The sequence below is a fragment of the Gymnodraco acuticeps genome, unplaced genomic scaffold (assembly GCF_902827175.1).
Source record: "Gymnodraco acuticeps unplaced genomic scaffold, fGymAcu1.1, whole genome shotgun sequence".
Taxonomy (NCBI): domain Eukaryota; kingdom Metazoa; phylum Chordata; class Actinopteri; order Perciformes; family Bathydraconidae; genus Gymnodraco; species Gymnodraco acuticeps.
The window spans coordinates 80,035-92,614 of record NW_022991936.1 but is presented as its reverse complement, the minus strand read 5'-3'; the positions used below and the strand labels follow the sequence as shown (position 1 = coordinate 92,614).

Sequence of the window (12,580 nt, the reverse complement as noted above, 5' to 3'; positions counted from 1 at the left end):
TGTGTGTGTGTCTGTGTCTGTGTGTGTGTGTGTGTCTGTGCCAGGCCATGTGTACAGAAGAGTCCTTCAGGATCAATTAATTCTCAGTAATTTCCCCTACAGCTCATAAAAGCCAGGTCTGTCTGGAAGGAGCATGAGGTTGCCACATCAAACCAGCTAATTAATTTTCATGGCTGATTCAGGAACATCTGGCTTTAGAGATCAATTCTAACGAGAAAATGTAAACATGACAGTGTCCTGGTGGTATAATATTTCACGTTTCTTGGGAGGAAATCTTAAAAATTGAACCCTAATTAGCTGTTTTGATTTGACACATTGTCCACAATGTATTGCATATATGTTAATCAGTACAATTATTATAATATTGATAGACATTGTGCAGGAGGTGAACATGGATCTTGTTTTGCCTCTGTCCTTCCTAGTGTTATCTGTACCTGTAGACCTTATCTCTGTCTCGCTGCACTATATTAACCGCACACGCCTCACTGCAGGCTAACTAAATGACCTCATGCTGCAGTCTGTGAGGAGGAAGCCCAAATTAGGCACTCAATTTAGTATTTCTTCCATCTGCTTGTGCAGGAAATAGATGGATTAAATCTGAAATGAGATTGGTTTTAATGAAATAAAAGATTAGATTTGGGAGTTTTATCCAACTTTCCTTCTTTTAAAAAAAAATCTCTTTTAATGATTAAATCCATTTTTGACATTGTGCCATGTCTGCGTGCCTCTGAAGGATCAGTGTGCAGATTGCTTTAACATTCTCATTATCCTTTTTGCTATTTGTGAAACATGTTGGCAGGTTAAAAGCCCAATATGTGATTACAGCATGGCACCCCCTGAGGAAAATGTTGTCCAGCTACGGATTTTATTAACATAGTGATTCATTCGAGTTATTTAGAGTCTGATTTGATTAAATCGTAACAATATGTGACTGTGAAATATACAGCTTGTTTACTTCACAAAATACAGGTTTTTGATTTAGAAAGTTACATTAAAAATGGCATTAGATCAGTCAACCCCTTCTGAAAGTTAATGTATGGATGAGTTGACTGCATTTTCGTTTCCACTGTCTTACAATATGCATGTATTTGATGATTATGATGACACAAGCAGCCGTGAATTCAGACAGCTCTATCCTTTGAGAAATCATTGCAGTTTGATTTTTATCTTTGCAATTATAGATAGCAGAGGCCTGACAAATAATTGCCTTGATTTTTTTCTCGCTGTGTTGTTGCACAAAAAAATCAACCTTGAGATGAACAGAGGGAGATGAGTGTTCCTAAAAATGGCTTTTCTGATATCAAGCAAGCAGCAGGGTTCCCTTTCCCCTCCTGTACACTTGAATTGATTAGTACTCTGGCTGAGGGCATATTCAACATGTCTGCCCCCCTGCGAGGCTGCTGTACCCTGTTGATCACTGGCTCATACATGTGCTTCCTCTGCTCCCTCGCTCCTCAGGAAGCTCCTGTGGGGCGCTGGGGCTTTGATTGACTGGCGGCTGAGTCCACAGGACGCCTCTATTATTATCATCTCTACCTCGGCAGAGGGGTGGGGGGCTATGTCCAGGGGGTCTGCCCCACAGCCCCTGCTTTGTGTGCCCGATAGTCAATTAGAGGCAGCGCACTGCCGGAGACGAGTGGGATGCAGGGTTAATTGCAGAGGACCAAACAGCTGGCTCTATCAGGGCCCATTGTGTTTGCAGCAGTTGTCACGGCAATTGAGGCCTGGCTGTAATCGCTGACTAATCAGCCCTGTGCCAGATGACACCTCCATTAGCACAAGGCAGGTATTGTTCAGGACGCGAAGCTGCCTCTGGCTTCCCCCCGCCTTCCCGTTCCTTTTACAGCAGGCGAGCAGAGCTGGGGACAGGACGTCATACACCCTGATCCTATCAGCTAAGAGCTTAACAATAGCCACAGGTCAAGGGTCCCTCCGTGCAACAATGCTGTTGAATCTGCTCTTTCTACAGCAGGCTGCTACACATTTGACAGGTCAGACATTTTCTGAGCGGGGGGATCGGAGACTGTTTTATCCATGAATTATTAATATGAGTAACTTCATTACAATGAACTTTAGAGCAAAGTAGTGGAATATGGTACGTGTGTGGATAATAGAGGCAATCTGTTGGCCCGTGGTCAAAAACACACGGCATATCATTTAACAATTGTCAATTTCAAACCTGTGGGGATCCTTTGTTGCATACAATTCTCTCCCCAAAAAATGACTTGATCTATCTGCGGGACAGGACATACACCTTTACTATGTGATTCTCCATTAAGAGAGCGGATAGGTTTAGGCACCAACACTAAATGATAAGGTTTGGTAAAAAACATCATAATTTGTGTTAAAATATTAAAAGTATGTAACGACACAACATTTATCAAGGGAATGTGTTGTAGTGAAGTGGGTGCGTCATGTAGCCGGTGAGACTGCAGTAAGCCTTTGAAAAATAAAAATAGCATGAATAGCTGTATGCAGGTTGAAAGGATGTATGATGAGTAGAGCAGCTAATGTTTCCTCTTAGCTCAAACACATTTCACTTTGCTCTCCTCAGGGGGAATAGTTCCCAGTGAGCTGCTGTTGGACTGAAGCTGACCCCTATTCTCCTCTCCTCCTGTTGTTTGCCCTCAGCTCAGACGGCTCTGTTTGTTTGGCCAAAGTTAAACGTGCTATGCACCCGTAGTTCCCTGAAAACGTAATTGCAGTTCAACCAAACAGTCCTCTCCCTTCGTTTAAACAAGCAATTTATTCCCACCATTCACCAATATACATGGTCAGGGGGGATCAAAACATGTGGTGAGTAGGCATACAGGCTTGCAGTGAGTGAGGGAACAGTGAGGGGTGTTTGATGTGTCGGAGCGTTTCATCCACTAATCAGAAGACACTTCTCCAACCTGCTCATCATTTTAGAACACTTGGAGCACTAATACATGGAGCAAGGGCATTTCAGGCAGTTCTTCAGACTTTCCCCTCTGCTTATTCATTTAAACCTCTAATTAAAATGCAAAGCATTCTCATGGTCCTCTGGATTTGGTGCTGCACTCTTGCACCGCCTCTGACTCCCTATCTCCTCTCCCTTTTTCTCCACTCCCCTGCTAACCCCCACCCTCCTCTTTCCACCTCACCTAACTCCCTGCTCTCATATTCTCTCTGTCTGCCTTTGCTTCTTGTGATCAACACAATTTGACCTCTCACTTGGAAGAAGTGCACAGAATTTAATGGATTTTTTACAGTCTAATCTAACCAGTTCCCTCTTTATAGCTGTTTTGTACCCAGTGGACCTCATCTTTACCAGCCCTCCACCACCTCCTCCACCCTCACACCAAGAAAATTAGTTCATCAGAATTCAAACTGTACTGCCGGCTAATTAAAGGAGTGTTAATTGAGTGTTCAGAATTGGGTACCCCTTTCACCAGACGCGCACACACACACACACACACACACACACACAAGCACACGTGCAATCACAGTAACGGCACTGGGTACACCAAGGACGTTGCGCTTGGGGAGTTTCATGCCAATCAAAAATGGAGAGAAAGGAGAGTGCCCATCCTCCAAGTGAAATGGGATTTCTAGATCAAATCATGGCCTACTGCGGCTCAGCCCGGCTCTGTGCTGCCATGTTATCCTATCCCAGCCTTGCTATCTCTGTCTGACCGCTGGAGAGTGTAACACTGCACAGATAGCCTCTCTCAATACGTGCATCGTGCTAATGAGGGGTGGCATTTAGAGATGTGCTGCTCTGACACATGGGCATTGTGTGCCAGGCACTGGGCTATTAAGGACAAAGGTCAGCCCATTAATTGCCTCCCTGCCATCTCCGCTCCCTGGCGCGTGATCTCTCAGAACTAATGCATGTGTTTGCCTGAGCTTTTATCTCATCTCCAATGCAGTTCAATCATATGCTTGGTTTGTTTACATTCCTTTCATGTGTAACTGTTTCCCCTGCTTATTGTTAAAGCAGTGCTAGGCCAGGTTCTCTGTTCCTTTGCAAAAAGATGTTTCATGTGCTTGTGAGTGCACATAGACTCCTGCTCACAGGAAGGGAAAAAACATATTCTTGCATCCCCAGGGAAATAATTAATCCTTACAAGGCTGTCGCATGTCGAAATGAAGCGAGTGTGAAGCATTTAGCCCAGGAGGCATTGCAGGCTGTCGCCCGCACAGGCACCTGTTGTTGTCCCTGCCCTACATTTCATGAGAGAGAGCTGAGCAGAGGATAACAACATGCTCCACTGATGGCAAATGAGACACACAACTGCAGATGCAGGTTTGTGTGTATTTGAGCCTTTTTTCTGTTTTCCTGCAATGCGTTAGCATGCACGGCGAGGCTGGAGAGTGTGCACAGGTGCAGGAAACCCCCTACCTTATGAGGAGGTGAGGGCTCACACAAAGGAGGCACTGCTGGCTGCCTCAGAGGCTGTTTATCAGCCAGCACCATCTGTATGCTGCTGCTCATAGCTATGATCTACTGCAGCCTAAACCAATAAGTCACAGAGTGCCAGCCTAAAATGAGACTCTCTCCTTTAACCTCCATGTCCTCACTTATAGACTCACTGCTCTGGAGGAGAGAGATGTGGAGACCCTGCACATCAAACACACACAGTGTTCCACTGAATGTATGGGAGTGAAATGACGCCCCGGTTTGTGGGCATACTTACTGTAATCAACTTTGCTATAACATTTATACCATGGAACTTTTTATTGAGGGGGCTGGAATCAGAAGCATCCAGATGCTCATTTGCCTCCTCCTCCTCTTCTTCCTTTATGCCTGTGGGTTCTAATAACCGGAAGCCTTTGTGGAGCTGAGATGGGTTTTGTAGGCCTGAAAGGCCTCTAATCCCTGTGGCCTATGAAGTGTGAAACCCTTTGATGCCAGGTTGGTGTGCCAAAGGCTCTGCCTATTGACAAACAAGGGCCAAGCTGGGAAAAGACGGAGGGAGAGGGCTTTCTCGTCTCTCTCGGAAGAAATGCAGGCTCAGGCATGGAGAATATGGACTCAGTCAGTGAGAAGGAATAGAATTAGCCACCCTTAAATGAATTTCCTGGCTGTTTTTATAGTTTTTTCCTCACGTGGCAGTAATTAGGTGGAATGATGGGCATATTGCAGCTGGGGGCTTGTAGGGGCAGCAGGGCACAGGGTCTTGATATGCCTGAAAGCCAAGTATCTTTCCTCATTTAGACCATGTGATGATCAAAGATGTTTTTTTTGCCCTCATGTAAAGAAGATCAGAAAATATGCTGCCATGCCATTTGCATGTGGACCAGCAGTGTGCTTTGAAATGAGCATGTTTTTATCTTCTGAGCAAATGAAATAAGTCTTCTGTCAGTTTTCAAATGCAAGTCAGAACATCAAAGCAGATGGCAGTGCCGTCACCGGGGGAGCAGAGCTCTCCCTCAGAAAGGTTGGTTAGATCTTTGATAGGCTGGACTGGCACACTCAGCCTTGCCCATTAGGATGGCACCAGGATATCATTCTGATTTAAGTTATTAAATCAACTCTATTTCTACAAATTTAAAATATAATTTGAAGTACAGTGTCTCTGATTTAGAGATCATGTTGTCGGTAGTCAGAAATAGGTCTTGTACTTAATTTGGCTTGGGATATTCACAGGCTCTCCCCTCTGCTGTTAAATTCCCAATTTATTCCTTTTATGATATGGATCTTGTAGATTTAATCATTTTCACAGTTGGAGACCCAAAGGGTTGTTGAAATGAACTCCCCATGCTATCTGTAATGGGACCAAAGAAATGAGAATTGTGACTACTTGGCTGTGGAGTCTCTTTATAATGAATTTGCAATCGGAGAGGAAATGGAGTGAGTCGTAGTCACAGGCTGCACCCTGCAGACTCCTTCGGTCGCTTGGGCATTTGCTGACAGCACAGTTATGGCAGTTAATTTTTTTACGTTTTGTTAGCTTTTGCATGAAAGTGTCATTTTTGAAGGGGTTGCAAGTCATTTGTGGCAGCTGATATATTGCTTGTAAATTGAGTTATTTTTCCAGCCCTCCACCCTTTTTGTTACACTGAGCTAAGTAGCCATGAAATTGCCTGAATAATGTCGTTTAAATCCAATCTCACCGCGGCCTCTCACCTCCATGCCCAGCTCCCAAACAATGACACATGGTGGGGTTTTTAGAAATTGCCATTTTCCTGTTTGCCACCTCAATTCACAATGGGCAAGCCTTGGCTCATTGAGCGAGGGCCATTGCTACTCTCACTGCCGCGTTCACTTCTGAATTTAATTTTGGGTTCGGAGTGGTTTTTATATGGCAAACCGTACACAGCATTTACATGTATAGTGCATTCGTAGCAATGTCTATGTACCTGTTTTTTGTCCTTCAACCGTCACCTGAAAATATAAAATAAATACATGTACTCTTTATTATACAAACGCAAAACAACATTTATTTTTGCTACTCTGTGACATAATTGAGATATTTCATGGTCACACAAACCATTAGCATGTATTTTGTTTGATTTTACCTCAACAATTATGTGTCTTGTTAGTGTGTTTTCAATTTCAAACCAATTATTAGTTTTATCTTTGAAAACATTTAAAGATAGCAGCACTGTAGCAGTCTTGACGAGGCTTCGGTTTGGTGTAGATCACCTTAACCCGGGTCGGATTCCCAATAGATGTTATAGTGCTTTTTGTGAAGCCTCTCCACGTTCTCCTGGATTGAATACATGTGGAAATGATGTGGCCAAGGGTAAGACCCAGTAAGTGAAACCACTTATGAATCTCAACTGTGCAATTGCAATTAAACAAGCTTTTATCCCATCGCTTCGTCCCTGCTTGCCTGATATCCAGGGCTAACCCAATTCAATGCTAAAGAGGGTCCGAATTAATTTCACAATGCACTGATTTAACAGCGCCTAAGGAACCAGGCTTTGACGGAATTAGTTTTTTTAAATATCCATTTGTCTAGGGATGAACTTCCACAGGAGGGTTTGACAATGAGATGAAAGGAAAACTCAATTGGAGGAGGGAAGTGATGGAACATAAATGAATGTCAGTTCAGATTTACTGTAATTTAGTGGGAGGCTGTGGCTCAGTGGATAGTGTGCTAGACTTGGAATCAAGGGGTACCAAGTTCGAATCAGTCAGCATGTCAAATTTCTCCTGTGGGGATTGCCCACAGTACTGAATGTATGTAAGTCGCTTTGGATAAAAGCGTCTAATGTAATGTACAAACTCTGTTCGGGTTGTTTGGCACTGGGTCCTCTGTTTGCATCTGGTTTTATTCACCTGCTCTTGTAGAACACTCACATTACTCAGTGTGCTTTAGATGTAGTCACTGTACTGCTGCCGGGTTATACTGTTGCAGCAGAGAAGTGGTTATTGCAATTGATTGATTGATCTGACTTTGAGGCTGCCATTGCTCTTGGCTCCTTCAATATTCCTGGTAATTAAACTCAGGTGTGCGAATCTGCAACACATGCACCAGTCTATTTTTTCCACTCATACCCTTTTCTCTCTTTATCTTGCAGGTGAGCTGGCGGTACCCACACATTCCCCACGCTACCCCACTGCGGCAGAACTTGATGCCTTCGCTCAGAAGACGGCCAACAGCCCTCTGTCTATCAAGATCTTCCCCACCAACATCAGGGTTCCTCAGCACAAACACCTTAATCGGACTGTGAATGGATATGACACCACCGGGACACGCTATGGTCCCTTTATCTGCGCCGGGGGGCTGCTCGCCGTCCTCAAGGCCTCTTCATCGTCATCAACAGGCACCTTCTTTCCTGCAAAAGGTGTTCTGAAGAATTCCGAAGGCAGACGGACTAAGCTCTCTCCAGCCCACATAGCAGTTGCCCCATACCCGCCCCCTAGTAGTAGCACTTTAGCCAGTGGCCACGGCCAAATGGTATACCACACGGGGCCCTCGAAGCCTCCTGAAGGCCCCGTGCTGTCGGTTCCCCCAAATGTCACTGTAGCTGGCTCAGTGATTCCTGTAACAGGGGGCCGAGGCCTGCCCCTGCCCGCACAGTCCAACCTCCCCTCCATCCAGAGCATCATCTACCAGATTAACCAGCATTGCCAGGCCCAGGCTCTGCAGCAGGTGTGCCAGGGGGCCGCCGCACCGTCTAACTCTAGCCCCTCCAAGCACGGCACAACTGTCATGGGGGTCTCTTCAAGCTCCTCAGGTGGAAGCTACGTGGTGGGAATGGGTCCCCAGTCTAACATGCTGTACACAGGGCCCGGGCTGCCTGCTCAGAATGCAGAGGCGATGAAGACGGGCATGTACGCAGATGGTATGGACTACATCCTCTGGCAGAAGCATCAGCAACAACAACAACAACAACAACAACAGCAACAACAACAACAACAACATCAACATCAACATCATCAGCATCAACAGGCTGTGCTCCGTATGTACAGCGGAGGGAGCGGTGGAGGGGGCGCCATCAGCAAGTCCCCCGAAACTTGTGTTCCAGGGGGAGGGATTATGGGGCCGCAAATGTCCTCCTCTTCCTCCAGACCTTACCACCTGACAGCCAGCGGCGGAGGCGGGATGGACAAAGTTAGCTCCTCCCCTTTGAACTGCGTGGGTATGCATGGTAATTTCTCAGTGGGTCAATACTTTGCTCCGCCGTGGAACAGTGTGCTGGTGACACCTGACAGTGACTGCTATAACCCCCAGGAGCTTTTGGCTAACTCTGCAGGAGGGCCGGTCACAGGGCATAGAGAGATGGGCTACCCCCACCACCATCACCACTACCATCATCCTCACCACCCTGCTATAGACAGCGGGGGAGGTATGTGCTGCAGCCTGCCCAGTAAGAGCATGTGCAACACATCGGTGCTGAGCAGCAGCTTACAGTCTCTGGAGTACCTGATCAACGACATCCACCCACCCTGCATCAAGGAGCAGATGCTTGGCAAAGGCTATGAGACTGTGTCAGTGCCACGTCTGTTAGACCACCAGCATGCACACATCCGCCTCCCTGTTTACAGATAGAGGGGCACGTTGAAGAGGAGGAAGAGAATCAAGAATTGTGAACTTTTGAAGAAAATCAAAGTTAAAGAACCAATATGTTTTGTTTTCTGGGTAGAGATTATTAAGAGTGGCACTGCTTTAACTAGTGTGGGAGCTTAGAGAAGAGCAGTTGTTGTGCTGTGCGACCATTTGGTTTGGTGGTTTACAGGCAGACTGTGGGAGTCCCCAATATGAAAGTTGGTGGTGATTTGGGAGAGAAAAAGGGATTTCAAGATTCTCCAGATGTTCCATTGTGTGGTTTGCCAATAGGAATTTTGGGTTGATTTATTATATTATTTGTATTCAGTTTTTTTGATGTTGTTTTACTTGCCTGAACTTTTTGATGAGAATCATAGCTTGACATGAAGTGCTTACGTCACTTGTATCCCCCTTCCAAATACTAAGGATGAAGCTACTGTGTAGGTTGTCACTGAAAGGGTCTTAAGGACCAACGTTTAGGGCTGCTTTCAAAATCCAAAACTCTGTAACGGTACACACAGATACACACATACATAAACACAATGTACTGATAAGTGAGGGGTCTCAAATTATACTCGGGTGTGTATGTAAAAGGATCATAAGGTTGAATTAAAAGGATAGTACAATATTAGTTATTATTGCTGTTATAATTGATTCATAAATTGCACTGCTTGAATCTTATTGACTTTGAAGTTTGAAATTCGGTAGTTTGGTTATGATATATTTAAGAAACTTGAAAACTTGAACCTATTTTTTGTTGTTTTATATATTTGTAGGTATATTATATGCATTGGCTGCTATGGGGAAAGTGTCTCAAATGCTTTTTTTCTTCTTTTTTTTCCACTTTTGATTTTATGATAATTCCTCCACAAGCTGATGTGCAGTCTCTTATGTCCTGGTGTAAGGCAAAGCCACTGCTTTGGTTCTTTAAGGACCTGGTCGAACCTGGAGAGCTCTTTTTCCTAACCAACACTGGAATCTACAAAAAATCTTGAAACATTTATTTAAAAAAGAAAATGTCGCAAAAAACATGAAAAAGAAATGTTACCATGAAGAATGTGATTGGGAGGTTATTGACATAACCTTATGTGTATGTTTATGCGTGTATGTTGCTGAGTGCATGCGCGTGTGTGCATTTTAGTTTGTGTTCTTCAAAATCCTCAGACTTTGTTTATTTTTATTGTGTTCTTATAAGATTTCTACCACCAAGACTGAAAAACTGATTCCCATAAACATCATATCTGAGTAATGTACAGGAAATATTTAGCAGATCTCGCTCTCTTTTATCGAAGGCTTTAGGTATTCTCTGGAGTTAGAGTAGAGATCAAGTTCTCACATGACTCCTAATAGGAGTTACTGTGCTAAATACTTTTGTCAAATGTTATCAGAAATGACAGAAAGAGGTGGGAACAAATGGAAGTCCTATGTTGGGGGTAATATTCACCCCTGAACCTACAAACAAATACAAAATGGAAACAATCATGCACTCTGGCATCACGGGAAATGAGAAGAGGCTCACTGCTTCCCCTTGTCCTTTTTAGACCCTGGTTGTGATACATTTAGCCAGGGCCAGTCTTAACTTGATGATTCAGAGCAGTGAAATATTTATTATGACTGTGAGATTCCCTTGAATGTACTGCACTTAAATTACTGCGATGTTTTATTGCCTTGTGGGACTCAAGCGAAAGAGAAAAATTGGATCAGTGCAGCAGTCCTCTGGTCTTAAATTAGCATTTCTTTTGTCCATCAAATTTCAATGGTAAATTGAATTTAGTAACTGGAGAGAGGGAGCCGGAGCTTTGTTGTGAGGAAAATACTGGCATCAGTCTAGATTTATGAAGTGCAATTATTATGACTGTATTAACATTTTTCTCTGAGCTTACACCAAAAAATGTAAACTACAGTTGTCAATACATTCCCAATGTACCACATCCCTAATCCCTATCCTTTTTTCTGTTTTGAGGTGTAAAATAAATTTCTTTAAGAATATATTCAGAAGCCACATCCTGGCATTGAAGTCTGTCATTTTTTAATGTATGTCCTCTAGACGTCAGTGTGAAATTGGGCCCTTGTGTCCGCAGCAGCTCTCTGAGATCCAGAGCAGACGTGGTGTGTGATGTAGATCCTTTAATGTGCTGTAGCGATTAAACCTCTGTCATTAAAAACTATATTTCATTATTCATATTTTAAATGTTTACACTTTGGTCATCCAAGGAAAAGGACAGACAGAATTGTTCAACAAATAATGGATTTACACATAAATATTAACTCGAAGCATCAAAATAGTGACATTAACATTAACATTTATAAACAGACCTGTTTTTCCCTTAAAATAACTCTCGCTTAATCCTAACTATGAGCCTTAAATGTTGATCCAATTGTGTTTGTAGACACGCCACTGTCTTTGAAAGCTGACAAAGATTTTAGTGGAAATAATACCAAGCCCCTTGGCTTAAATGTGCACAGTAAGCCTCCTTAACATTCCAGTGAAAATGTTTCATGTTGTTTCAACAGCTTAATACCCCAGCCACACTGTGATTCTAGCATATTTTTTGTCTTGTAGAAATATTGTGACAGATTTACAGATACATCCCGTTACTAAATCCCCTCCGTTTGGCTCCTGCATCCATGCATTAAACCCTGTCACATGATGTGGAAGTGGAGAGGAGACACTTGAGGCAGTGGAGCTTCTGGTGTCTGGCCTTTCCCACCAGTGGAGGTCTGAGGCACCAGGCCCCTCTGCTAATGGGAATATTGGGTGACGCCTGGCTGCTGGACACTGCCAATAGAGAGTATTCATTCACTCAAAGGGTTGAAATAAAACCCTTTTCAAATAACAAGGGATTTCCTATTAGGCACTGCAAGGAATCTGGCCATTTTAAGCCCATTAGAATGCAACAGAAAAAAGACGACTCCTAAGAAACCAATTCAATTTATATTTCAGCAGAAACATAATAGTCAATTTGCACGTATAACATATAGGGCTGCCATTTAAATACTTGAACCATCTTTGCTTTGTGGCAACATGTTTTACTGTACTGGCTCCAAACTGTCTGTCCCCCTGGTCCTTTACACACATTAATGAGCTCCTATTGATGGGATGCATCTTAGCCCTGCAACTGTGCTCCATTCCACAATTCCTGATTTGGACAATGGACGCTTAGCCCATATTAGGATAATAGAATTACATTTCAAATAGATTTTTGCCTGAGCTGATCCATGCACGGCTCACTCAGCTGCAGAGGCAGAGTGGCATATGGCATGTCATTATCTAAGCCCACCCTCCCCCTGTCCGGGGCCAACAGGGTTCAGCAGTGCTTAAACAAACTGAAGGTTAGGACTGGCTGGCTGGCGTTGAAGGGGAGGACAGCAGGGTTTTAAGGGGGGGTGGGGGGGCTAAATCACAGCCTCCGCAGCGTCTCGGAGGGCCTCAGCGCCGCACCATGGCGCCTGTGCTCAGAGGCCTGCTTTAAAAAGCTGGGCTGTGTTTGATCGAGGGGATTTGTTTTCTGTTGGATTATACATGGTTGCTCCCTGCCTGGCTGAGGGGCCCTGTGCGATGTGACAGATCTCAGCAAAAGAAAGAAAGAGGGAGAGAGATACAGGGAGGGATT

The 12,580-nt window shown here is 44.1% G+C and overlaps 1 protein-coding gene across 2 annotated transcripts in view; it reads left to right on the top strand.

Moving 5' to 3' along the window:
- Positions 1-10,955, top strand: part of fam222a (family with sequence similarity 222 member A) — a 43,916-nt gene extending 32,961 nt beyond the window's left edge. For both annotated transcript variants that reach the window (XM_034200314.1, XM_034200315.1), the window contains one exon: positions 7,495-10,955. In XM_034200314.1, coding sequence (XP_034056205.1) covers positions 7,495-8,969 — 1,475 coding nt within the window. In that variant the 3' untranslated portion in view covers positions 8,970-10,955. The remainder of the gene's footprint in view (positions 1-7,494) is intronic.
- The last annotated feature ends 1,625 nt before the right edge of the window (positions 10,956-12,580 follow it).